Source organism: Vulpes vulpes, chromosome 2, assembly GCF_048418805.1.
Source record: "Vulpes vulpes isolate BD-2025 chromosome 2, VulVul3, whole genome shotgun sequence".
Classification (NCBI taxonomy): Eukaryota; Metazoa; Chordata; class Mammalia; order Carnivora; family Canidae; genus Vulpes; species Vulpes vulpes.
Genome location: NC_132781.1, coordinates 136,104,464 through 136,130,198, shown reverse-complemented (window position 1 = coordinate 136,130,198; position 25,735 = coordinate 136,104,464). Strand labels below are relative to the sequence as shown.

General features: G+C 39.6%; 1 protein-coding gene across 1 annotated transcript in view; it reads right to left on the bottom strand.

The window, feature by feature from the left end:
* MAST4 (microtubule associated serine/threonine kinase family member 4) overlaps positions 1–25,735 on the bottom strand; it is a gene marked incomplete at its 3' end in the record, with an annotated part of 472,864 nt that overhangs the window by 161,179 nt on the left and 285,950 nt on the right. Inside the window, exon 6 of the mRNA XM_072745280.1 lies at positions 19,780–19,815. Coding sequence (XP_072601381.1) covers positions 19,780–19,815 — 36 coding nt within the window. The remainder of the gene's footprint in view (positions 1–19,779; positions 19,816–25,735) is intronic.

Genomic DNA, 25,735 nt, shown 5'->3' with positions numbered 1-25,735 from the left:
ATTATATTCTAATGAAAGTAGCTTAGAATCATGTTGTGAAAGCTTTTTTTTTTACCATCATATATAATCTTCTAGTATAATTTTCATTGTACAAATCCACATTCTCTTCCACTAAAGAAAAATAGCTTAGTAATAAAATATTTTACACACCTAGAAAACACGTCTGTAATGGAGATAAAAGGTTATAACTCATGTACAAAAAAATGTACAAACATGATAATACTAACCCCAGAGACATAATGGCAAACATATGAATAGATATTTCTCAGAAAAGAACATCTAAATAGCAAACTAAAGGGAAAGATAATAAAATGTTTTGTTAGCGAGAAGTGAATTAAACAAAGTCTCACTTCACACAGAAAGTAGCAAAATATAAACAGTGTCAAAATACCAATTGTTGGCAGGGATACAGAAAAATGTGCTTCTCAAACTGCTATCTAGGGGAAATACGTGCATCCTTCTCCGGGGTTCAGGTTGGGTATTTTCTATTAACCTGTCCTCCACATGTCTTCTGCTGTGTCTGATCTTCTATTTAAACTATCCATGGAGTCCTTCATTTCAGATATTGTATTTTTCAGTTATCAATTTTTCTATTTGCTGCTTCTACCTCCCCCCCTCCAAATGTCAACTTCCTGGTGAAATTTTCCAAGTTTTCTTTTTTTTTTCCTAGAACATCTAGTCAGATTATTTTTAAGTCCCTAAATTATTTTTTTTAAAGATTTTATTTATTTATTATTGAGAGACACAAAGAGAGAGAGAGAGAGAGAGAGAGAGAGAGAGAGAGCCCAATCGCTGAGCCACCCAGGTGCCCCAGTTCCTGGTGTATAGTAAGCATCATGTAGGTGTGTTAAACATTTATAGTAAAATGACCTCCGAATATAACTCAATGAAAAGTCTTTTATTTTTTTTTTTTGGAAAAGTTTTTTTTTTTTTTAATTTCTTTTCCCACCAATTTCTTAGGTAATCTTTATCTCTGAGCTCCTCTGCTGCCAGTCTTTGCTTTTAGAAAGTTGTAATACTGAAATGTTGAGGTCCTTGGTCTTACTAAAGCTCATAATCTTTAGCAATATCTTCTTTGCCACTCAGACATACTTTAAACCATTTCTTAACTTAGTTGCTTTGACCTTGAATGCCTCTTTTACCTCTGTCCTCCTCAGTACAGCATTTGGTATCAAGTGAAAAATAAGAAAAATATGTCCTCGAAATTTTCTTTAACGAAATCTCCTCCTTCCGTTCCTCAAATCATCTTGCAAATGACAAGTTGCAATAAGCTTTCCAACACTGGAAGCAAAAGGACAAGAACCCATGGTTTTCTCCGGGAAGCATTACACAGAAAAGCAGTCCTGTTATTTTCAAACATTTTTTGTAACTTCATATTCTGTAAATCCTGGAGCACCTACTGTGCGTCAGGCACTGAGGATTTGGGTGTGAAGGCATTGGGAAGGGGCAGGGAATAGGGCACATGTGGTACTTTCCAAGTTTCCTAATGTTCATTCAGTTTAGGATAACAAAATATTTCCCACTGGATGGGACTGGGGCCTCTGTGCACCTCCATATGTGCTCCTTCGTTTCTTACACCGCTCGACTGGCTTTTCCTCTTGAAATCTCCAGTACCTAGCAGTATCTGGTATCTAGTAGGCACAAAATAAATGCTGTCTACATGGGTTTGTAATTGATAGTACATAGCAGGATAAAATTTTCTTCCCATTTTGCTAACCATTTACTCCCTCCTGTCATTACCAAATAATTCCCACCCCACTGACTGGTTATATCTCATAGGTAATAAATGTCTTAGTGTCTCTTCTCTTTCTATCATACAAATTTTTTTTAACTAGGACAATACTTAATAACTGTAGAATTTATCTCCACGTTTGCCTTTATTTTTGAGACGTTTAAGTGATAAGTTCATCTATTTTTTTTCTAGATAAATGTTGGAATCATATTTGGGGTTCACCTACCACGCCACAGTTCCCTAAGTAGAATTTTAAGTGTACACCTCATTTAGAAGAGAGTGTCATCTTTAGCTATGTTCCTAAAAGGAACATTTATGAATTTAATGGTCCTGGTATTTCTCTTTCTAAAGTGTTTTTTTTTTCCCTTACAGATCACACATGTTTCTCCTTAAGATACCTTGGAATATTTATTTATTTGAAAGTTTATTTTGAATCCAGTATAGTTAACATACAGTGTTATATTATTTGAGGCATGCATTATAGTGATTCACCAATTCTATAGGTCACCCAACCCTTCTTCCCCTTCACCTATTTCACCCGGCCCTCCTCTCACCTCCCCTCTGGTAACCATTCATTTTGAAGTATTTTTATTTATTTATCTGTGACTAAGGTTTGTTAATAAATCATATTTTCTATTTTTTTCCACTGGTAGCAAAACTATCAGATTTTATATCTGTGGGATCTATATCCAAGCTACTTAACTCTTTTATTTACTCCAGTAGTTTTTAGATTGATTGCTTGGCTATCTATATACAAAATTATATCGTGAACAATGATAGTTGGTTTTTTTTTCCCTCCGATATTGTTCTTTTCCAGTATTGCCTGTTCCCAAATAAACATTATGTAATAGTCATGGTAGGTGGTTTGTTCCTGGAATGTTTCTAGGGTCCAATTAAGATAAACATAGGCTGTTAAGTGTGAAATATACTCCATGATGTCAGGAATGTTACACTTAAAAGGGCATATAGCTGAATTTCTTTTAAGTTACATGGTAACTGTGTCATGTAATACCTTCTGCATATTTGAGAGTTGCTTGCCATCCAGAAAGAGACAGTGGCTTACAGAGATGAATAAATTGCCTGAATTTAATAGATTGTTCCCTTTTTCTTTTGTTTTTTTTTTTTTTTTTAAGATTTTATTTATTTATTTGACAGAGCACAAGCAGGTGGAGGGGCAGAGGGAGAGGATAGAAGCAGGCTCCCCACTGAGCAGGGAGCCCAACATGGGGCTCCATCCCAGGACCTTGGGATCATGACCTGAGCCAAAAGCAGAGGCTTAACCAACTGAGCCACCCAGGTGCCCTGAATTGTTCCCTTTTCATAGGAAGAGCACTGTCTTGGTTGGCTCTACAATGAGAATACTAATTTCTCTGTTCTAGTTATGGGTTTAGAGAGGAGTTGGGGCAAGGACCCACACCATACTATCAGTTGAGTGTCCAGGAAGGCTGTCCCAAAGATTGAAGTTAGAATTTAGGGATTTAGGGACGCCTGGGTGGCTCAGTGGTTGAGCGTCTGCCTTTGGCCCAGGGCATGATCCTGGAGTCCCGGGATCGAGTCCCATGTCGGGCTCCCTGCATGGAGCCTGCTTCTCCCTCTGCCTATGTCTCTGCCTCTGTATCTCTCCTGAATAAGTAAGTAAAATCTTAAAAAATACACACACACACACACAGAGGGAACTGCTCAAGTGCTTCTAAAAATATTGTTTCATTTAATCTTTACAATAACCCATGATTCAGGTGTCATTATGACTAAGTAATTTGACCAAGATTATGCAGCTATTTAGTGGCAAAGCCAGGATTTAAATTCAGGCATTAAAAGTAATTTCCCATTGATGTAATTCATTCCAAATGCATGGTCGGCAAACTAACACTTTTGAAATCCTTTTAAGATGGGAATACCAGAACGTTCAGAAATTAAGGGAGGGGTCTAAGCAGTGATGAAGAGCTGAGTTTGAGTTCTCTATCAGTTAAAAGCTGTGAGACTCTGGACAAGTTAAATAACATTTCCACGCTTTCGTTGTCACATCAGCTAAATGAAGACAAGACAAGATAGCCTTGGAATTAAGGACTGGGGGGGGGCGGGGGGAATGTCTCCGGAGGAGCACTTGGCAACGAGGGAAGCCAAAGCTCTGAACACATGGCAGCAAATGCAGCTCCAGCCTCGCTAGCTTTGAGAGTCATGCTTTGAGTTGGCAAAGCTCACCACGGGGTCTCCCAGGACAGAGAGGGAAGAAAGGATAGAACTGGAAAGATGGCTCTGAGAATTTGGTGGGGTCGAGGGTAGAGCAGATTGGAAAAGGGCACAAGGGCAGATTCAGTGGGCAGCCAAACCTTGTTTGCAAGGTTACAATACAGCGAGCCTCCATGGGCACCTTGGAAGATGCTACTTCCTCTTACAAAAGAATTAACAATAATAAAAGTAATCACCTTCTATAGGCAAACACCACACTGGGTAGTATCCAAATCGAATGACTACACTGAGAACTGAGGAAGCCTCTTCTCAGTCCTTTGTCTACTCTGCAGGTACAATGAATCTAAAAAAAAAAAAAAAAAAAAAAAAAAAAAAAAAAACCATGATATGTTGAATCCCTTTCTTATAGTACTACCAGCACCACTAGGAGTTGGAAAAAATTTACTGGAGCCCAGCATGTTCCAAGCACCATACAGGGCATTTGTGAAACATTTTCTCACTGAATCCTCATAACGGTCTCATTTCTGTCATCCTCATTGTAGCAGAGGCAAAGTAACACAGCTAAAGGGTAGGAGAATTGGGCTAGAAGACAATGTTATCTCCTGGAAAAAAGCATATGATTTTAGCTACAGTAGCTACTACATTCAGATGCAGAAGTTTGGGGGAAGCATCTTCTGAGGAAATATGGAATAACTACAGGGCACCTTGTTTCCACTCACTGAACCACATCTCCACCCAGTGCAGAGGTTATCATCACCTCCTACCTCATTAACATGTGGGTTGTTGATTCTCTTCCCCACCCCTGCCCTTGGATCCTTCCTTTGTTGCAAAGTTCACTTACTTGCAGTAGGTAATAAAGCCAAAGGCAAAGGCTAGATTTTATCTATGAGACAACCAGGGTCAAATACAAAACAACAACCACCCAAAAAAAAACCCCACAAAGCTCAGGTGCAAATAATTATTTCAGTAAAAAACAGGAAGATAAGAATTAATTGAACCCAGGCTCACCCATTTCAAGTCTAACTATGAAGCCAACCTCCTTAACAACTCAAGTTGCATCCATTAACACACTAGAATTAATCTGCATCAGTTTTGGCCCTTCATATACATTCTATGCCACTGTTCCTCAAACTAGAGTCTAAAAATGATTCGTAAGGAGATGAACGCCTAATACGTTCTAAAAATTTGTGTGGGCATTTCATTGTGAGTCTTAAAAACATATGAACTCTGTAAGAACTCCCCTTTAAATTCAGACTGCCCCATGATTTTAGTGCCATGTTCCCATGTGTGGTTAATGATTGAGTTGGCCAAGTATTACTATTTCAGTTTTCCTGAGCTAATGAGGAAAAAAAACCCCAAAAAAACAAAAAAATAAAAAAACAAAAAAACCACCACCAGAGGATTAAGTACACAAGTAAGGTGAGGGCCAAACGCTATCACAGAGCGCTAAGGAACCATTACTAAATGCTTTTTGTCAGAAGGGTGACAACAGACCTGAGCTCCGTACTGTGTATGATAAACACGCCAGCTCAAAAAACAAAGTCAGCAGGTGGCGTACCAGTCAACAACCTATTCATCCTGAGGATGATTCCATGTTAGCCAAGTATCAGCATTAATACATAATATTACATGAATATTATTATGTTAAGTGTTACTCTGGGCAGTTTTTGTTGTGTTTGTTGTAGTTGCTGTCGCACAAGTGTTGAACATGAGTTTATATCTGCCTTTTTTCTTTAAAGTATCATTAAAATAAACATATTTACATAACATGGTAGCCGTGTAGTCTTTTTCAAGGAAGCTTACACATCATTTAAATTAAAGGAACAGCTCTAAAGGCAAGGTCTCAAACTACAGTTGACTCTTGAACACCACAGGTTTGAATGGTATAGGGTCACTTATACACAGAATTTTCCAGATAAATAGAGTAGGGTACTGTAAAGGTATTTTCCTTATGATTTTCTTGACAGTTTTTTCTCCAGTTCACTTTAAGAACAGAGTCCAGAATAAATATAACATACAAATTATAGGTTAATCTATTGTTCATGTGCTGGGAAATGCTTCTGTTCAATGGCAGATGATTAGCGGTTGGTTCTTGGGGTGTCGTAAGTTCTAAGTGGGTTTGTGACTGCCTGGTATTCAGGGCCCCTAACTTCTGTGTTGTTCAAAGGTCAACCACACATTAGTTTGGGAACCTGAAATCAATCAGCAGTCTGTCACACGCTGCCAACCTGCTACTGTGTACTCCACAAGGAACAAGTACGAGGCAAAGCACTTTACCACAAGTAGCTCAGAGTTTAGTTAGAAAATATCCCTATGAGGGGAAAAAAATATTAGTCTCACCTTCTGGCAGCCAAAGAGGCTTTTGAGAATCACATGAAAACTATAGAAAGAAAACACACACATGTTCCTACGCAATGTCAGGGATTCCAAAAGGTTGTCAGGTTTCCAGGATGAAAACACTTAAATATTAGAAAATAAGTATAGTTTAGAGGAGGTGAATTATTTTTTTTTAATTAATAAGGGACTTGCAACCAGGAAAGAGAAGAGTAGGGCCCCCAAAATTGAAAACAGCTCAATCAGTAAAGGAAGCAGGAACAACTGAGGTCTGGTTGGGAAAATTTTGCTTAAATAAAGGTACACACAATTCGAGATCTCATGACCTCATTTTCAAAGGGTCAAATTAAAAAAACACTTCTTCATTACTGACATATTCTTATTTATCAGAGATTTTTCTACATAAGAGGCGCATGGAAGTACAAGGCAGGCAGAGACAGTTATCAGAAATAGGAGTACTCAGTTTACTCCAGTGCGAGATATGGACACAATTTATGGATGGTTCTTCGTGGTAACAGACGATACTAAACTTGAAATAAGCAAAAGTCACAAAACCAAAGAATCTCTGGCTTCCTGGTATCTACAAGTTTCAAAATATGACTCCTGTTTAGATGAAAATGAAAGGATATATCCATCCAATTAGACATACTAATGAAGAGTTAGGTTTACAGGTTGCAAAAGCACCACTAGGTAATATTTCAAAAACCCCAACAGAGCATTTTGTTGGAATTTATTTTAGCCAAGTGCAGACTGTGAATCAATGAAAGGATTTAATTGCTAAATTTCATGGTGTGTCATAGAGAAAAATATCAAATTTCATTCTACCAAAGATTAATAGAAAAATCATAATAAAAACTGCAAATTATTTACATAGCTTAAGTAGATATCAGAGATGGCAGACATGCTCTGAGGAACAGAAGTAATCATCGACCCATGACCCATACACAGCTAATTACCAACCAATATGGAGCAACCTTCATCGTCTATTCAGTTTATAATGTAGCCCTCACATCAAGGTTTTGTCATTTCTGGTCTTAATAAGAACTAGTCATGCAGGGAATTTAATTCAAAGGGCAAGTACAATTTTAACACATGTTTACTTCATCTCCCTTTTTTCCCTTCCATTTTTTCCTTTTTATTTTCAGAAGAAAGCAAATCATGTTAATTCCCGAAATACATAACCTACAAGGGTGGCCTGGAGTTCTCTCGTCACCTCCACTTCTGAAATCAAACTATCCAGCTATAAGAAAATAATAAAACCAAAGTCTTCTACGGAAAGGGTACCTTAAGAATTTGCTGTGTGAATGAGCAAACTACAGGTTGAACTGAAGTAAGACATTCATTTCTAGGCCTGGATCCCTCTTTCCAAGCCCAAGAATTCCTAATGAAAAGGCTAAGCTCATCGAAAACTGACAAGGTTTTGCCATTTTTTCCTAGGAAAGGTGGAAGAGATCTTTTCCTGATCAACACTGCTTAGCTATTCATCTCCAGAAACCTCTCCAATAATCCAAACTGAATTTTGACAAACTTAACTATCAAACAGCCCTCTTGGTTAAGATTTTGTGTAGAGCAATTCAGAAGGGACAGTTAATGGAAGGCAGTCCATATTTTATATTTCTTACCAGCCAGGTGATCTTTTGAAGACAGCATCCATATCATCACCACCGCTGAAAAAAGAACGCTGGATACCAACCTATTTTTATAGCATTTCCATACTTTCCCGAAGATAACATGGCTTTATGGTTCCTTACATGCACAGTTGGCCCTTGAACAACACAGATTTAAAGTGTATGGTTCTGCTTATATGTGGATTTTTAAAAAATATAAAAACAGTACCATACTGTCAAATGTATTTTCTCTACCTTATGATTTTCCTATTAACAGCTTCTTTTCCCTACCTCACTTTACTGTAGTAATACAGTATATAATACATATACCACATATGTGTTAGTCCATTGTTTATATTATGGATAAGGCTTCTCATCAACAGTAGGCTGTTACTAAGTCAAGTTTTGGGGGAGTCAAAATTTATACTTGTATTTGTGACTGCATAGGAAGTCAGCACCCCTAGATACCCTGCATTGTTTAAGGGTCAATTGTACTTTAAAAACTGGTGAGAGGGCAGCCTGGGTGGCTCAGCAGTTTAGCACTGCCTTCGGCCCGGAGTATGATCCTAAAGACCCGGGATCGAGTTCCACGTCGGGCTCCCTGCATGGAGCCTGCTTCTCCCTCTGCCTGTGTCTCTCATGAATAAGTAAATAAAATCTTAAAACAAAACAAAACAAAACAGGTGAGATGTGCCTGGGTGGCTCAGTCAATTAGGTGTCCCACTCTTGATCTTGCCTCAGGTCATGATCTCAGGGTCGTGCAGTCAAGCTCCACATGGGGTTCCATGCTCAGCAGAGAGTCTGCTTAAAATTCTCTGTCTCCCTCTCCCCCTCCCCTTGGCTTGCAAGCATGAGCATGATCGCTCTCTCTAATAAATAAATAAATCTTAAAAAAAAAAAGTGGTGATATATCATCAGGTGTCAATATTCCCATACTGGTTGGAATTTCAGTGGGAAACTGAGTCCTGCATTTGAGAAACTGAATGCTGCCCTCTTTTAAATAGTATCTTTATACATCCCTTCCTGGCAGCAACGTTGCCTTCACTATAGTCTATTTTGGCGACAGAGGCCAGGGATAGATAGTATGGATACATAAAATACAGTTTCTGAAGTTTCTAGATTGCTGCAGATCAACAACTAGAAATTAACAAATGAAAACCAACAGAATGTCATACCCAAACTTTTTTTTATGTTTAACTGCTAACCATTGTAACTTCATCAGGAACAGGTTAAGAAAACCGTGTGAGTCAGTTAGTTAGGCTCCGTTTACCAACCTTTCTACTCCCCACTCTTCCAATCAATCAATCAGTCAACCAAGGAAAGAATACATTTACCCCAAACCAGGGCAGAAATTCCTCCCCTATCATAAGGAAGCAGGACTCTGGTAAGTACAAGCAAGGTAGATACACCAGTGATAAAGTCAACAGCTTGAGGGGAAAATAGGGTAATAAGGAGATGAGGTTAGGAGAGAATTTTTAGACACTCTGGTAAATGTATGAAACTTCTTAAAAATAAGGGAAAACGTGCTCAGTGAGAAAATATGTGGCTTAAGCAAACCAGGGAATCCAGTGTTGGTGTGGCAGCTACCAAATCGTCTGACTCAAGTGACTTCTGCCTCTCAGTTCAACCCTCAATGGTAGGTAGTCTATCCTCATGGTCACCTCAGGGACCAGTATGGGTGCAGGAGCTCTAGCCAACATGAATGCATGCCACACTGCAAGGACAAAGCAAAAGAAAAATGATTCCCACAAACTATCTCTTGAGCAGCTTTAATTTGGATCTCATTGGCCAAAATGTAATGCCGTGCGTGACTCTAGCTGTGATATAAGAAGGCTGAGCACATTACCACCGTGACAAAAATCAGAGTTTTATCAGGAAACCAAAATGGAATCATGGATATGGCATCCACAGCTGGATGTCCCTGCCAGTTCTAACTCTGGGCATGAGCCATGTCTCAAAGGAATCCTCGAAGCACGTGAAGGCCCAGATACCACTGCCAAAGATGGTAGTCTCTGAGTAGGGAAGAGCACATTTGCTCTGAGTGTCCCTTTGCATCTTCCCCCAAGCACCCTGACCGAGGCGGGGGGAGCGGGTGTTGAGAGCCGCCAGGGCCTCTAGTCCTGGCCAGTTCCGTGGCCCCAGCTCATCTCAACAACATACAAGGCAGCGCTTCCAAAGGTCTATCTTTAAAGTTAATACAACAAATCACAATTCTCAGAGAAACAATGTTATAAATAGTGGCAGGTCTCTGGGCTTATTCGCAAGGATCACTTCACGGGTAATGCAGCAGGAGGAGGATTCATGTGCCATCATCTCAAGGGGAATTGACTGGACTTCGATAGATTACTCTAATGAGGTGTATGGAAGAGCTGGGATAAAAAGAAAAAGAAAGAGCAAAGATCAACTCATATTTCTTGCTGGCTTGGCTCTCTGACAAGTGCCCTTTCATTGCCCCCTCCCGAACAAGAAGCTGGTCTCACTCCTGCATTTTTCCATATGGGGAATATCAGGAAGAAGGAAGGGAACATTGCACAGGTTACAACAAGCTCAAGCAGGATAATATCTACTAGTGGATGGAATCTATATTCCACATTTGAGCAGGGGGAAGGAGAGTGGAGGGACTTTTTGAAGTGAACTGTGTCCCTCAAAAGATGCTTAGTCCTAACCCTCAGTACCTGTGAATGTGACCTCATCTGGAAATAGCAGCTCTGCAGACCTCATCTGGAAATAGCATCTCTGCAGATGAGCATTAGGGTGGGCCCTAACCCAGTCCCTACGTCCCCATGAAAGGGGAAGACTTGGACACAGAAAGAGTCATGCACACAGAGGAAATGCCAGGTCAGGATGTAGGATGAAGGCAGAGATCAAGGTGATGCATCTACAAGCCAGGGACTGCCAGAGTGCCAGCAAACCACTGGGATCTGGGAGAAAGACCTGGAACAGATTCTCCTTCATAGACTTCAGAAGGAACCAACCCTGTGGAACCCTTCATTTCAGACTTCTAGCCTCTGAAACTGTGAGACAAGACGTTTTTATTGTTTAAGCCACCAAGTTTGTTTGTGGCACTTTGTTGTGGCAGCCCTAGCACATTAATCCATGGGGTGACTGGATCACATTCACCCACCTCCATGAGTCTGGCTCAAAGCTCCCTTTCTCTCAAGTGTCCACACCTCAAGCTACTTCTCAAGGCCCACCATTTCCCATCACTGGTATAATTAAGGCCCCAGCCATGCATGTTTCAAGGCGTCATTCAGGAACATTCGCCAAGCCAGAGTGAGGATGAGGGGAAGCCACAGTACCGTCCACCCTAGGAAGGATCATGACCATGTGACCAAGACCATGAGAAGTCAGAAACAGCTCAGCTGGGTATCTATGTTTCGAAGTCTGCATGTGATAGCACTATACCCATAGGTGGCTGCCAAAGGCTTGTGCACAAATAGACATATCTGAGTCAAAGAAAAATAATAGTAAATGACTATGCATAAGAGGCATTGTAATCACTCACTTCTCATGCCTCAACAGGTTCAAATGTGGAAATGTATTCTCTTGGTCAGTATCTCTTAAATGTGTTTCTCTGCTTCTATGATCTCCCCCCTCTTCTCTCTCTCTCCTTCTCCCTCTCTCCTAGTCTTTTTGCTGCAGGATGTAGCTAGAAGACACTGGAAATGGCAGAGGCTGAAAAAACTGGTAAAGAAAGCTGAACTTTTTAATAAATAGAAGTGAACTGGACGAAGTCTCACTTCTATGTACATCCACTCTCCATCTTTCACTGTTTTTAATAAAAAATGTAAGAAGGGAAAAGCATAACGACCACCTACCTGTCTATCAACAACTATTCAACCTGATACGTCAAAAATAAGCACTGTTGAAAGCCCTGCTCCCACTTCATGATCTTGGTTTCCCACTTTCCCCCAAGAGGTAAGGACCACCATGAATTTGGTCTTCATTATTCTCAAACATGCCTTTACACTTTTTCTACCAAAACAACCCACCTAAAATGATGGAGCTCTTTGGCCACAGACCCATTGGTTACCCTTTTCTCCTAACTCTATCTCTTCCCTTTCTCTCTCTCATCTATCAGAAGAATAATTATCAGATAAATGTATTCAAAAGCATGGGAGTAATAACTACAAAAGCCTACTTTATTTCTATCAACTAGTGTCTATTTTATTTACCTATGTTACTTGTTCCCTCCACCTGTAAATCTGCGACACAGGAAAATCAAGCTAGAACAATGGGGAATACACTCTGAATAGTTATCTATTTCTGGCATTCGATTCAGATTGGTAAAAGGAAATGTACATCACCTATGCTTAAAATTCTCCAGGCGTCCCTTGCACTTGCACTTCTTTATGTATAGGACTAGAAAAACATCAATTGGCAACTAAATCCATCACTTTTACTTGTTTTCATAAAAGACTTAAGTGCAAAAAATGAAATAACATTGCAGAAGGCACAAATACATTAAGTTGACAAGCCAAAGTCTACCATCATATTTGGAGCATATTGCATTCTTTTTTTAAAAAAATTACCTGTTTGAGAGAGACTGGGTGGTGGGAGTGCACAAGCATGAGTGAGGGAAGGGGCAGAGGGATAAGCAGACTTCCCACTTAACACAGAGCCTGACACGGGCCTAGATCCCTATGGTCAAGACCTCAGGTGAAGTCAGACACCTAACCAACTGAGCCACCCAGGCCCCCCGAAGAGCTCATGACATTTTTATTAGAAGTTGGAACAACTTAATGTAGGAATTCAGTAATTTCCTCAGTCAACTAACTAGTGGGTTAGTCAATGAGAGTGGGAAGCAGTAGGGGAAATATGGGAATTAGAAACACACGCAAGAGTATTATACAAGTATTTGTGGAACAACTGTTACATGCCAGGCAGGGTTCTAGGCACAGAAGATATATCAGGGACCCCAAACTCCTAGCTCTGGGGAGCCTGCATTCCAGCAGGAAAGGGTGTACCAAGGAACACTAACAATACATCCTGAGCATCTCGGGGGAAACACTCCCTGACGGACCAATCACTCCACAAACTACAACTTGGCTAAGAGTGGCTGCAGTGCCGGTTTTGGGTGGAAATCTTAAAAAGCCCCAAGTGTGAGAGCAACACCAAAGAAGCCTGTTCTATCCCCTAAATGAATTTATCATGTCTTTATTGACTACCAGAACCTATTAAAATGTGTTGTGAGGAGTGGTTTTCTGCACATAAAAAAGCTTCCTTGAACCTAAATAAAGATTGTCAACAGCTGTAGAAAAAAAAAAAAGTTGACATTCTGAGTTTTCTAAAATTGCTGATAATAAGGAGATGCCTCAGTGCCCTAAACAAGTATACATGACCGTTAGAAACAGTCCAGCAGTCCACTCTCCTAGCTGTTTCTGTTCCAAGGCACAGCCAAAGTGGATAAGCCGAGTACTCAGCTCACATAGGACTGGCCAGTTCCAGAAAGTACTTCCCAGCTGGAAAGAAAATGCACACCAAAAAAATCAATCATCATCAAATAATGAGGAGTTTAAAAACAGCCTGGAGAGAAATACACAAAGATGCTTTCAGGGACTATCTTTACATGGTGAGATTATGGATGAACACCTTTTATTCTTTATACTTCTCTATTTTTCTAAAATGGAAATAATGAGGAAAAATGAGAAATGCTTTATGATCTGAGAATTTTCACAGTAAAATAAAATGCTACTCCACTTCTTAAATGCTGGGAGACTCTAACAATGTAGATACCTAAAGGAAAAATTATTTAATGCATCAAGAGACACCAGTGAAAGCCACATTCTTTGCTTTTTAAACTATCTTTTCTTTAAGTGGTAAGATAAGGGGTAATTTCGAATGCATTTTCCTCCAGGCTGTATTCTCTAGTTTTACAACGGTCACCTAATGCGACTGATACAAGTCTTAAATTATGTTCTACAAAGAACAACTGGCTGTAACTTATTAAGATACTATAAATTATACATTACTCAAAAAAAGTTGACAATAGGAAAACACACATATCAGTTTATGTCACCAAAACAATACTTGGAAACGCCTCCAGGTTTGAACTATTTCCCACTCTACAAAGAACCGGTGTTTAGAGAGATTTAAACACACAAACCCTTCATAAATTAGCTATTTCAGTGGAACACTGGTCCCCAATCTGCCACCATCACTGCTCCATCAGGACGTTAGTGGCAAGTCTGATGAGTCGGTGACAGGAGGCGGCAGCGGGGAGAAAATGGGACGGGGAGGTCTGGTGTTCAAGCCTTTATCATATAACATGCATCGCAGGATGGAAGTGTTTTCTGATGATGGATAAACAACTGAGCTCAGGGCCAGCTACCTCTTTTACGACAGGGTTTTAAAGCTCGTCTCCCAGCTTGCTTCGCTTTGAACCCCATTTCCAATGATTGGATGGTGGCCTAGGAGGCCAGAGAACAATCTGCAACATCTCTGAATGCCTCTACCTCCAAGGCCAGATTCCATCAGTCTTCCACCAAACAACCTGAAATATATGACCGGGCTCTTAGGTTAAGGTCAGGGCTAAGGCTTTACAAACACGAGCAGAAGGATTTCTATGTGGGCAACAACAACAACAACAAAAGCTAGAGCTCCGGCAGCCTCAACCGAGTCACTCAGAAGCAGGGTGGCAGGGACCCCCAGGCATGAGGCAAAGGAGCCCTTCAGGGGGATGCAGATTTAGGCTAAAGTACTAACAAGCCCAAAATGCGAGGATGACCTGAAGTATGTGCCCTGCAACCTTGCCAAGTACCTAGGACCCTCAAAGCCCTGGCCCATCCCGTTTCTTTTTGGAGGCAGGCCTCCCAATGGCTGGCTAGAGACATTTTTTTCCAGCCTTCATTTTTAAGGCTCCTGCTGCCAACACCTGTCTCAATTGTCATTGGCTGACCCCTAAAGATGGGAGTGAGATTCCCCAATATTAACGTATCCCGAGAGAACAATTCTTCCTGCCAGGCTCACATTGGGTACGAAAGCCTTCAACTACCTGGCATTTCTTTTAATCAGTTATACTGCTTTGGGGCTCATTTTACAAAGCCATCTGGCTTTGCAAACATCAATGCAAGGGCTATGAAAAACCCCATTTTTTTACTGTGGCCCTGCAATGGGGAGCAATCTACTTCAAAGTATGTTAAGCTGCAAGGGTTCTGGTGTAGAAATAGCTTGCCAAGATGCTTCATTGTTCAGACATCCAAGGAGCCTGGCCCTCTAGAAGATAAAAGGATTCTTCTGAAAGCATCGTGTAAAGGAAAATATTTGGTCAGTCACAGGGTCCCTACAAATGTGATCTTATGCTCCATGGCTGGGTGTCTAAGAAGATGAAAATGAAGGGGCCTTACAGATCTGGCGGGGACCCGATCAGATAAATTAAAGGTTTGGGGACATGTGCTATCCTAAATTGAAGAATGCTGAGGTGCCCTCCTTCCTGGAAATATTCTACTCATTCTTACAACACATTTCATACCTCAGGATGGCATTAAGGAAAAATGCTTTGATTTTTTTTCCTACTACTGAATACAATTGCAATTATATATATATATTTTTTTCAACTGCAATTATATTTAAAATATCTTTACATTCTATTGCTCTGAGAGGTTCACTTTTGAAGCTTTCTATTCATCCATTTCAATAGCCCTACTCTCCTTTCTAGACACTGCAAGCTGGCCTTTGAAAAATCCAATAGTAGGAGAAGGTACCAATGGTGGTGGTTCTTTTTTTTCCCCCTGTGCAAATAGCTATTTCATTCACTAGAATTTGAATAGTGACAGAAATGACAACAGAAAACTCAAGGAGACTGACATTTTGACATTTCGATGTACAAAAATATTGCGAGGATTAATGACTAGGGGTCAAATTTAATGTGTCATTTAAAAAAAAAAACACCCTTTGACATAACCTAGAAGTTAAAGGCAGGTGGCAGTGCACATCTCTGGCTCACATGAGGTTTCCCCAAGGAAGCAGCTATTCCTCTTCAAGGCACAGAGAGGAAGGGTCTTGACTACTGACCCAGCGGCTTGACCCGAATAAATGGAGCAGCCTCAGTGGCCCGACAGCCGGACATCAGAAACGGCACATGTTCATGCCACAATCACAGCCGATTTATAATTGCTGCAATCAGTCCAGGGACAGGGTGAGATCTCACTCCTAGAGACAGGAATCTTCTCCGATGATACTATACCTTACTGCCAACAGACCTGATTAAAATCAAAGCGATATGGAAGTCTCACACTTACACCGGATCTGTTGCATCAATATTTTCTTCCACCTGCCATGTGTAGAAGCTTTAACATATTCTAGCAGCAGATGAAAGCAAAATAAAGATGAAAGCCGGTAATACTCTACTTTGAGGCAATTTAGGACCAGGCCACACACACGAAGGTGATATTCAGTGAGGGTTACCATCTTTGCAAGGATAAGAGAATGGCATTAAATTACGACAAAGTGAAGTTACGTTTTACCTTGATCATTTGGAAGCGACCTTTACAAATCTTAAACTGAAAATCTGCATAAAATATTTACCTTGATTCAGCTGTAATTGCTAGCTGAAGATTTTTTTTTCGTTATTTAAAAGTACAGTATCAAGGAAAGTTGTTTTGTTTCAGTTTGATCTAGATTCTGAATGCCTATTAGTTAACGTGGGTTCTGGTTTACCTCCTATCTCAGGACGGCCAGGAACGACAGACAGCCCCTAGTCTCCAGGAAAATCGCTTTGAACCCAATACCTGCAATGTTTGGGAGGTATGCCATTATTTTTTGGTCAGCACAGGCATATCATCACCTGCTTTGTATCTTTATGTAAAGTGCAGTGATTCAACATCACCCTAGCTGACTCATTTAAATCAACACAGATGATGATTTCCATCCAATGTCACAGATCTTGAACATGTGGTTGGTACAGTGTAGGAACTGCAGTTTTTCTGGCTTCAAGAACAGAAAAACTGTTTATCACCTATCGTCACTCCAGCCCCTGACCACAGATGGCTGTTTATGTTTGTTGTTTATGTTGTTCACTTATGATGGCTGTTGATGCTCGTTTGACAAGAACGGAGAGGTTCTCTATCCGATTTTAGACAAATTTTCCAGCGTCTCTAGGATTAGGCAGCCCTGGAGCAAACTGAAGTCTTAAATATTTGACTTATTTTTTTAGGGATTCTTTTATTATTAACCTTATCATACCCTTATTTACTATTTTTTTTACTGTTATTTTCCGTTTCTGCAATAGCCTACAAATGTCGAAGAACAATTTCATTTCAAAATTGACAATGGAGAATTCACATACATGATTGCACTAAAATATCATTAGAGTATATTTGAAAGTTTACGTTTATCAACTGCCAATGCTGGTCTTGATTAAAACCTGAGTACAGGAAACAGAATCCGAGTTGATCGAAATACAGCTTATTTGAGAACACCAGGACCACGATACACCTTTTATTCAGCAACAGTTGATATCATGTGTTACCTATGACAGAACATGATCTGATGCTCTTGGCTTTTGGGAGGCTCGACTTGTTCAATGGCTTCTAAGTACTCTGTCACTTAAACTTCCACTATGGGGCTGCAGAGAATGTTCCTTCCATTTCATTCATCGGACGTTAACAGCTCAACCTCCGCACACTGTTGAAAGCATCCTTGATCTTGAGCACAAAACAGAAACAAACCAACAAAGCCATTCTGAAACCAACAAAATTTTCCCTACCCTGATCATGGCATCTAGTTATGTTCCTGAAAGAGTCTCGCTGACCTTTACAGAAAGTAATAGTAGAGGCCAGAATCGGGGTACATGGAGTCTCTGTAGGATGGTACTGGATCTATGGGCTGGATGGAAGCCGGGGAGCTAACCGCTCATTACCTTCTTGAGAACAGAAGACAAAATTCTACTTGGCTATGATTTAATGAAGATTCAAAGTTCACACAGACGGTTTAAATTTAACTCTAACTAAACTAAGTCCTTTTTTTGGTCTCGGTGTGAATAATTTAAATGAATTCCCTCTCTCTTTTCTAAATTACCATCTTTAATATTCATACACATGCCGAAATTTGCCATACCAATTCATTTATTTGAATAATAACACCATTAAAAGTACAAGGAATCTCATTTTTAAAAAAAACCTAATTGTATTTTCTCCCAAGTATTTCATTCAATAATAATCATAATGTATTAATTATTTTATCATTTCATTTTTGGTTAACAAAACTAAAGGCTTTTTCCTAGTTCACCAAGTAAACATGGGTGGAACCTACATGGGGATGTCCTTTTGCTTTCAGAAGCAAAATACAGACCTTGTGTGTATTTGTATATGTATTAATCTGTAAGACAACATTAGTATCGTTCTTAATCACATCCAGTTTTAGTGTTTAGCTATAATCTTACAAATCCCACTCAAAAAACACAAAATTCGTATTTTAATATTATAAGCAAAGTTTCCAAAAAGCAACTGAGAATATCAGTGAACATAATTATTATCGTATTAACATAAAGTTAAGAATCATGAAAACCATGTAAAATATTAGATAGATAAATTTTACCCAAAATTTTAGGTATGACAATTTCTTTTGTCAAGATTAAGTTTTAGAAGAATGGAATCATAAGAGATCACAAAATACATGGTTTTGCACATCTACAGCTCTTCGTTTACATTATTTATATACCCATCAACCAATCCAAATATGAGTGCACTTTATAGTTTAGCACATAAACAGAAATACAGAGTATTATAAGGTCATAGTCACTGAGAGCATTAATCACTGTAGCTTTAATGCAATAATCGAATTTTTGGATAGATTTCAACATATCACACCCGTAATCCCCATTTCTCCATTTTGTGGTAACTGTACAATTATCACAGAGAGAAAGCAAAATCATATATAAAGAATCAAAAGTCACAGAAATAAGGCCTCAGTTTATCAATAAATATTTTCCAATTAGTAACATCAAATAAAGAGATCCCCAACCTGAGAATTATTAATTTTTAAATTCTATTTATCACATAGTTCTATTACCTTTTATATTCAAAACATTTAAGATAACACTCCCCAACTTTAAGGTTTAAATTTATCTTAACCAGAATATGGGGGAAAAATGGCTAAAAACAATGTAAAGTATGAGAAAGACCAGTGAAGGACAACTTACCAGACATTACCACTCACTAGCCATTGCATTCAAAAGAGAATGGTGTTGGCACAGAAATAGATAGGGATCAGAATAGAGAGTCCAGAAATAGATCCAAATATATATGGCATCTTTATAACGTGACAAGAGTAACATATCAATCCCATGACAGAGGTTCTTATAATAACTAGAAACTAATAAAGACAGAATCCTACCTCATATCATGTACAAAACTTAAAATTGCAGTAAGATTTGAAGGTTTTAAAAACTGGGGAGAAAATATAAGAGAATATTTATATGACCTTGAGATGGATGCGCCACCCTGAGCGAAATAGATTATCTCAGAAGCAATAAAGAAAAAGACAGACACATTTGATTAAACAATAATTAACAATTTTCATGTGGCAAAAGACATCACACACAGAGCAAAGAACAGTAAAGATACATTTGTATACATATAACCAAGAATTAACATTTCTAAAACACAGTAACTCCAAGACGATATAAAAGAAAAACACTACCAAGCAGGAAAATGGGGGGTGGACGTGAATATGCAGTGAAGAAGAGAGAAGTTCATGTGAATAATAAACATATGAAAATATTCTCAACATCAACAGTGGTGACAAAAATGTAAATTAATGGTCAGTGGTAATTAGATTGGTAAGAATTAAAAGGAGCAATGACATCTAATGCTGATGGGAATGTAGGAAATGGGCACTCTCACGTGCAAATAGCATTTGCTATTCCTTTGAGGAAAATAATTTAGCTTTATCTGTTAAAATTAAAAATACACATACCGTTTGACCAAGCAATTCCACTTCTGGGAATCTATCCTATAGAAGAAAAAAAAAAAGGACCAGTACGTAAGGACACAGGTACAAAAATGTTTACTGCAGCATTGTTTGTTGTGTGACTGGGGGTGGGGGTGGGGGGGTGGGGGGTGGGCCTGGAAATAGCATGAATGCCCCACAATGGGAGCCATAGTTAAATGAAATGTGATCTTATCTATAATATGTAATTATCTCAAGGAACAGGATAATGTTTGTAGGTGCTAATGTGGAGGTCACAAAAGCAAATGGGTAAGGTGAGAAAAGCAAATTGAAGAGCGAGTGCTATAATCCCACCCTCAAAATGGCAGCCAGGGCAGCAAGAGAATGGGATGTGTGAGCGCACGCGTACATACGTGGAGGCAGGTGTGGGATACAGGCCAAACTACCAGCGCCTACCCACGGCTCTAAGTGGGAACAGGGGTGAGAAGGGTAAGGGTTATCTACTCTCTCTCCCTGTATTTCTGTGCTCTTTCACTAGTTGCTGGGGGCACCACATTAATCTTTTAATTTTCACAAATATATTCAAGAAACAATTATTAGCTCTCATTAGTGGGAGCAGGGCAGTCTTTCCAGACATTTGTCCTCAGGGAAACCGTAGCAAACAAATATTCCTTTCTCTGCTTATGCCAGTCACCACAGTACTCATGTTTATCTGCTTGCCCAGTAACCATTCCAACTCTCTCCCACGTGCCTATTAGCCATGTGGTTTGGGTGCGCTGGACTCCCAGGGACTCCAACATGGGCTAAGCTGCTTCTGTCGACGAGAAACACAATTTGGAGCCACTTCTACAATTTCAATTTCCTAGTCATCACATCAAAAAAAAAACTTTTTTTTTTAAAGAAACACTTGGAGGTATTTTCCATCACATATCTGCATGCTACTCAGTATGTCCCCAAATACTACTGTTTCGACATACACTTAACATACAAATTATTAATTAGCTATTCCACATTCTTCTGTTCTTTATATCTCAATTTAGACTAGCTGTATCTCCAAAGCTCAACAGCCACATGTGGCTAGTACCTACCATTCTGGATAGCATCAGGCCAAGCCTGTTTTACTGTTACCATATTCAAGGGGACACATAATAAAAAAATGGCCCACTCAAAGAAAATCACATAATGGCAAAAGAAGAATAATCTTCTCATGATGAGAATGAGTAAGAAAAAAGTAACCCTGGGATCCCTGGGTAGCTCAGCGGTTTAGCGCCTGCCTTTGGCGCAGGGCGCAATCCTGGAGTCCCGGGATCGAGTCCCACATTGGGCTCCTGGCATGGAGCCTGCTTCTCCCTCCTCCTGTGTCTCTGCCTCTCTCTCTCTCTGTGTCTCTCATGAATAAATAAATAAATAAATAAATAAATAAATAAATAAATAAATAAATCTTTAAAAAATGAAAAAAGAAAAAAGTAACCCTGAAAACTGCTGGTAACCACGTGTGAGCTCTGGAGGAGAGCTGAAGTGGGATGAAGGAGGAACTGGGTCCTTTGTCAACATTGAGCCTTGGATCAACCCCTGCCAGAGGCCTGGACTATTAAGCTATTAAGCTAATAAAGTTCCTCTATTTTTTCAGCCACTTTGAGTTAGGTTTTCTATGACTTGTAATCAAAGTATCCCAATTGATACCCATCTATGGCCAAGGCCACGTCTAAACAAATAAATTCTTCTTAAGCAAATGAAGTCAGATGCTCAATATTTCTTCCATTTATTCAGCGTGAAGCCATGCTTTTGTTAGATTAGTTTTATTTGGTGACATTTTTAGACAGCTTCTGGAAATATGCTTGGATTTCCACAGACTAATTCTTGATCATCCTGGGTAACTGTCCATGGTCACTACATGAGAGTAGCTCTCTTCAAGATGATACAGATATGAGCTGCTAGGGAAACCTATTGGTTCTACTTCTCATTCTACCCTCTTCTCTAGTCCTCCCTCTCTGCTCCCTCTCTAGACCGGGGTTCCCCAATTTGAGCACTGCTGACATTTGAGGAGCTAAGACTTTGTTGCGGGCAGTGTTCCTGAACATGGTAAAATGTTTAGCACCATCCCACTGGATGACAAAAGAAATCACATGCTCCCAGAAGGTGTGACAATCAAAAATGTCACTAGACATTGTTAAATGTCCTCTTGATGGACAAAATCACCCATGGTTGAGAACCACTGTTCTAGATCAACCACCAGTTCAAATGCACAAGTAACCTTCACTGTTCCATTAGACTGAGTCATTGCAGAAAACATTAAAGTATGACGCTAGCCCTCTGTTCCCTGCATCACAAGCCTTCCATGAACACATGAGGCTCTAGAATCTCATCTGTTCACATCTTCCTTCTCCTCTCCTGACTACCCTGAGCTCTCCATTGCACTCTTCTCTCCAGAAGAAATGTGCCTACTTCCCTCTCACTTCAACTTGAAATCATTACCTCAGCTGCTTCCAGAACAAACCACCCAACCATTTCCCTTGGGCTTCTCTGAGGGGATTTTTCTGACAAAGTATCTGCCCACTTATGGTCATTCATTTCTCAACTCAGGCTCCCCCAGATGGGCCACCCAGCTCCTCCATCAGCCCATCTGGAGTGGGGGGGGCAACCTCATCCCTGTCTCTCCATGCTATGACAGCTCATGCTTCATCCTCCCTAACCTGTATCTAAGACTAGGATCGCATTGTAACAACCACTGGAAAGCCCTTCACAGCTTCTCAAACTGATCTATGAAATTAATTCAATTCCAGTAAAAATTTCAACAGGTTTTTATTTTTCTAGAAACTAACAAACTGATTCCAAAATTAAAGAACCTAGAATAGCCAAGACAATTTTGGAAAAAAAAAATCAAGATGGAGAAGAAACACTACCTAATATCTAAATTTATTATAAAGCCACAATAATCAAAATAGTGTGGTATTTATATAAAGTCAAATAGGCCAATGAGACAGAACACTGCCCATAAACAGACACACACAAATAAAGACAAATGATTTTCAGCAAAGGTATATAAAAAAAAATTAAGCAGAGAAAGGATATTTGTTCAACAAATGGTACCAGAACAATTAGATACCTACATGCAAGAACTTGAACTTCAATCCACACTTCACCCATATACAAAATGAACTCAAAATGGATCATAAACTTAATGTAAAATCCAAAACTGTAAACATTCCGGAAAAACAACAGGGGAAAAGCCTTGTGATCTGCATCAGGCAAAGATGGCTAAGCATGTTCTTTGAAGGACAAACTGATAACACAGACTTCATCAAAATTAAAAACAATTTGCTCTGCTATCAATGCTGTAAAACAGACTGAACACACAAGCCGTAAGTTGGGAGGAAATTGGTCAATCATATATAGCAGTGTTATCTATAACAGCCAAAAACTATAAGCAACCCAAACACCCATCAACAAATGGATGGATAGTCAAACCATGGCTCATCCAACTGTACCCATTCAACAGGGTACCGCTTAGCAATAAAAAGTAATGAACTACTGACATATGATACAACATAGCTGAATCCCACAATAATTAAGCCGAGTGAAAGAAACCAGGCCAAAAAAATAAAGTACAAACCACTTATCTAAAATTTTAGAGAATGCAAACTAATCTTTAGGGATGGAAAATATTAGTAATTGCCTGATTCAACATGTGGGCGTGAAAGGAGTAACAACAGGTCAGTCAGAGGAAACTTCTGGGCGAGATCGCTGTCTCATTCCCTTGATGTGGGTGGTACACATACATATGACAAAGCTTCTAAAACTGTGTACTTTAAGTGTAGTTTATCCTATGCCAATTGTTCTTCCATAAAGCTGGTTTTTTTCCTCCCCTTTTAATGTCATGGTCGTGGGGGCACTGTTAGCTGTTGGGGAAAACATTAAAAGCTAGACCATGTAGGGTTATACTGCTCTTGGCACAGCTGAAACTGGTTCATGCTACACAGAATTTCATGAGAAGCAGCTTTTTTTGGACTGTTTTATGCACTTGTTTCATACTGTTTTAAATTCTGCGGTGGAGTAATACAAATAAAAATCACAATTTCTGGGTACTTAACATAATTCAGCCCAAGTGATGTTAAATAGAGGACTACATAAAGGTGTGTGCTGGACAGGGAGAGATTTGATAGAGCCTCAGTAATTGTTACTACCTTTACTGTAATTCCCCTTAACTATCTCCCCCAGACAACCACCCCCGTGACTGTTCCACCTGTGGTTTCAAAGATAAGTCTGACCAACATCTTTCAGAAAAAAAAAGGAGAATAAAACTAAGTGGCCTGAATTCTCAAAGACGATAATTAAGTAACAAGCTTTAACCAGATGTTTGATGACAGGGTTTTCCCCTGTAATTCCCCCTGTAATTCTATCAGAATCAACTGCATTTACATACAAATTGATAATACCTTGGAATCCTACCTTAAAAAAAAAAAGCCACCATTGTTCCCCTAAAACATGTGAAGCCCATGCACCGATCTATTAATTTCTTTTCGGCATATGATGTCAGGTGCATTTTAAAAATATACTTCATTGCTTCCAAGTGCTTCTTTAATCCACAGGACTGGGCTTAGCATTTCAACTAATTTATCCTAGACATAAAAAACCTTCTGCTTATTCTCCCAGATAATTGATTCTTGATTTGTTAAGATACTAAACACTACGCTTTATACCCTGAAATGCAAAACCCCTGGTGAATTCACTCATGTGCCCCATGCAGAGCAAATACCATTTAGTGCTTCAGCAGAGAGGCCAAGGGGAACACCCTCTTGCTTTGTCCTGCTGCCAGCACAGAGGGACAGTCCCCACTGTCCCAGCATTAAACATTATCATTTGTTACACAGCAGCTACAGGGGGATGTCATATGGTGCCAACGTCTCAAAGCAAACACCCTCTTCGATTTTTGAAAAATATAAATAAACCCGAGAGATAAGCTCTGCCTCAAAGTTGATCTAAGGAAAAGCAAAGATGACCACCAACAATAGCATTAAAAGATGGTACTGAAAAAATCAGGTTTTCATAAAAGTTGGGCACCCAGTGCTAAGGTCCTTCCGATGTTAATCCCATTGATCTGGACGACACAATAAAAGTTAGAAATCACTTTTTCTATGCACAAAACATATGCCAAACTAATCCTTTCTAAAAGAAGAAGAACACTTTCACATAAACATTTACACAGTCTGCAAATAATTCTTGAAGGATTTTTATAGTTCTAGAATAAAGGCACTTGAAAATCTTTCCCTCAACATCATATGCATATTTGACTTTATTAGGATTACAATATTCATTTCTTTAAAAATAAAAATTCATCCTTTTTTGCTAGGTCTAATTGACATCACCTATTCATATATGAAAATAAAATTAATAGAACATACTTAGTGAAACTCTGCCCCCTCATTACAGAACTATATGCACAGGATTTCCTTATGGTGCCACGCAAAAATTACCTGGGTGGCGGACGAGGTGAAGCAGAGCCCAGGAGACCATGGGAAGAAATGTGTACAGTTGCTGGCATGTTCTATGGTCATATCTTATGTTCCAAAACCTGGGCATGGAGAAGCCCTCAAACTCACCTAAGGAAAGGGGGGACCTTATATAACAACACATTAGGAGTCAATGCATGTGTATTCAGATGAAAGAAACCACCCACCAGGATTCTCAGAGGGTGAGACCCCTAGTGTAGCAAAACAAATATTTTATCCCCAGCTGTTTAGGTTGGGCAGTCAGCTGCCACAAAGAGTAAAAGGGCAGGGAGGTGAATTCTCAGGAGTCAGAACAGCTGAGGCAATAGCAAAGATTCTAGGGAGAAACACCAAGACACATGTGCAATCTTCCAGCTACCACCCACCCTCCAAGGTTCCCTTCAGAGGGCCTGACTCACTACCACACCACAGGGTACAGAGGACAACACAGAACTCGGCCACTTTGCTCCCGTCTCACTGGATAATGGACACAC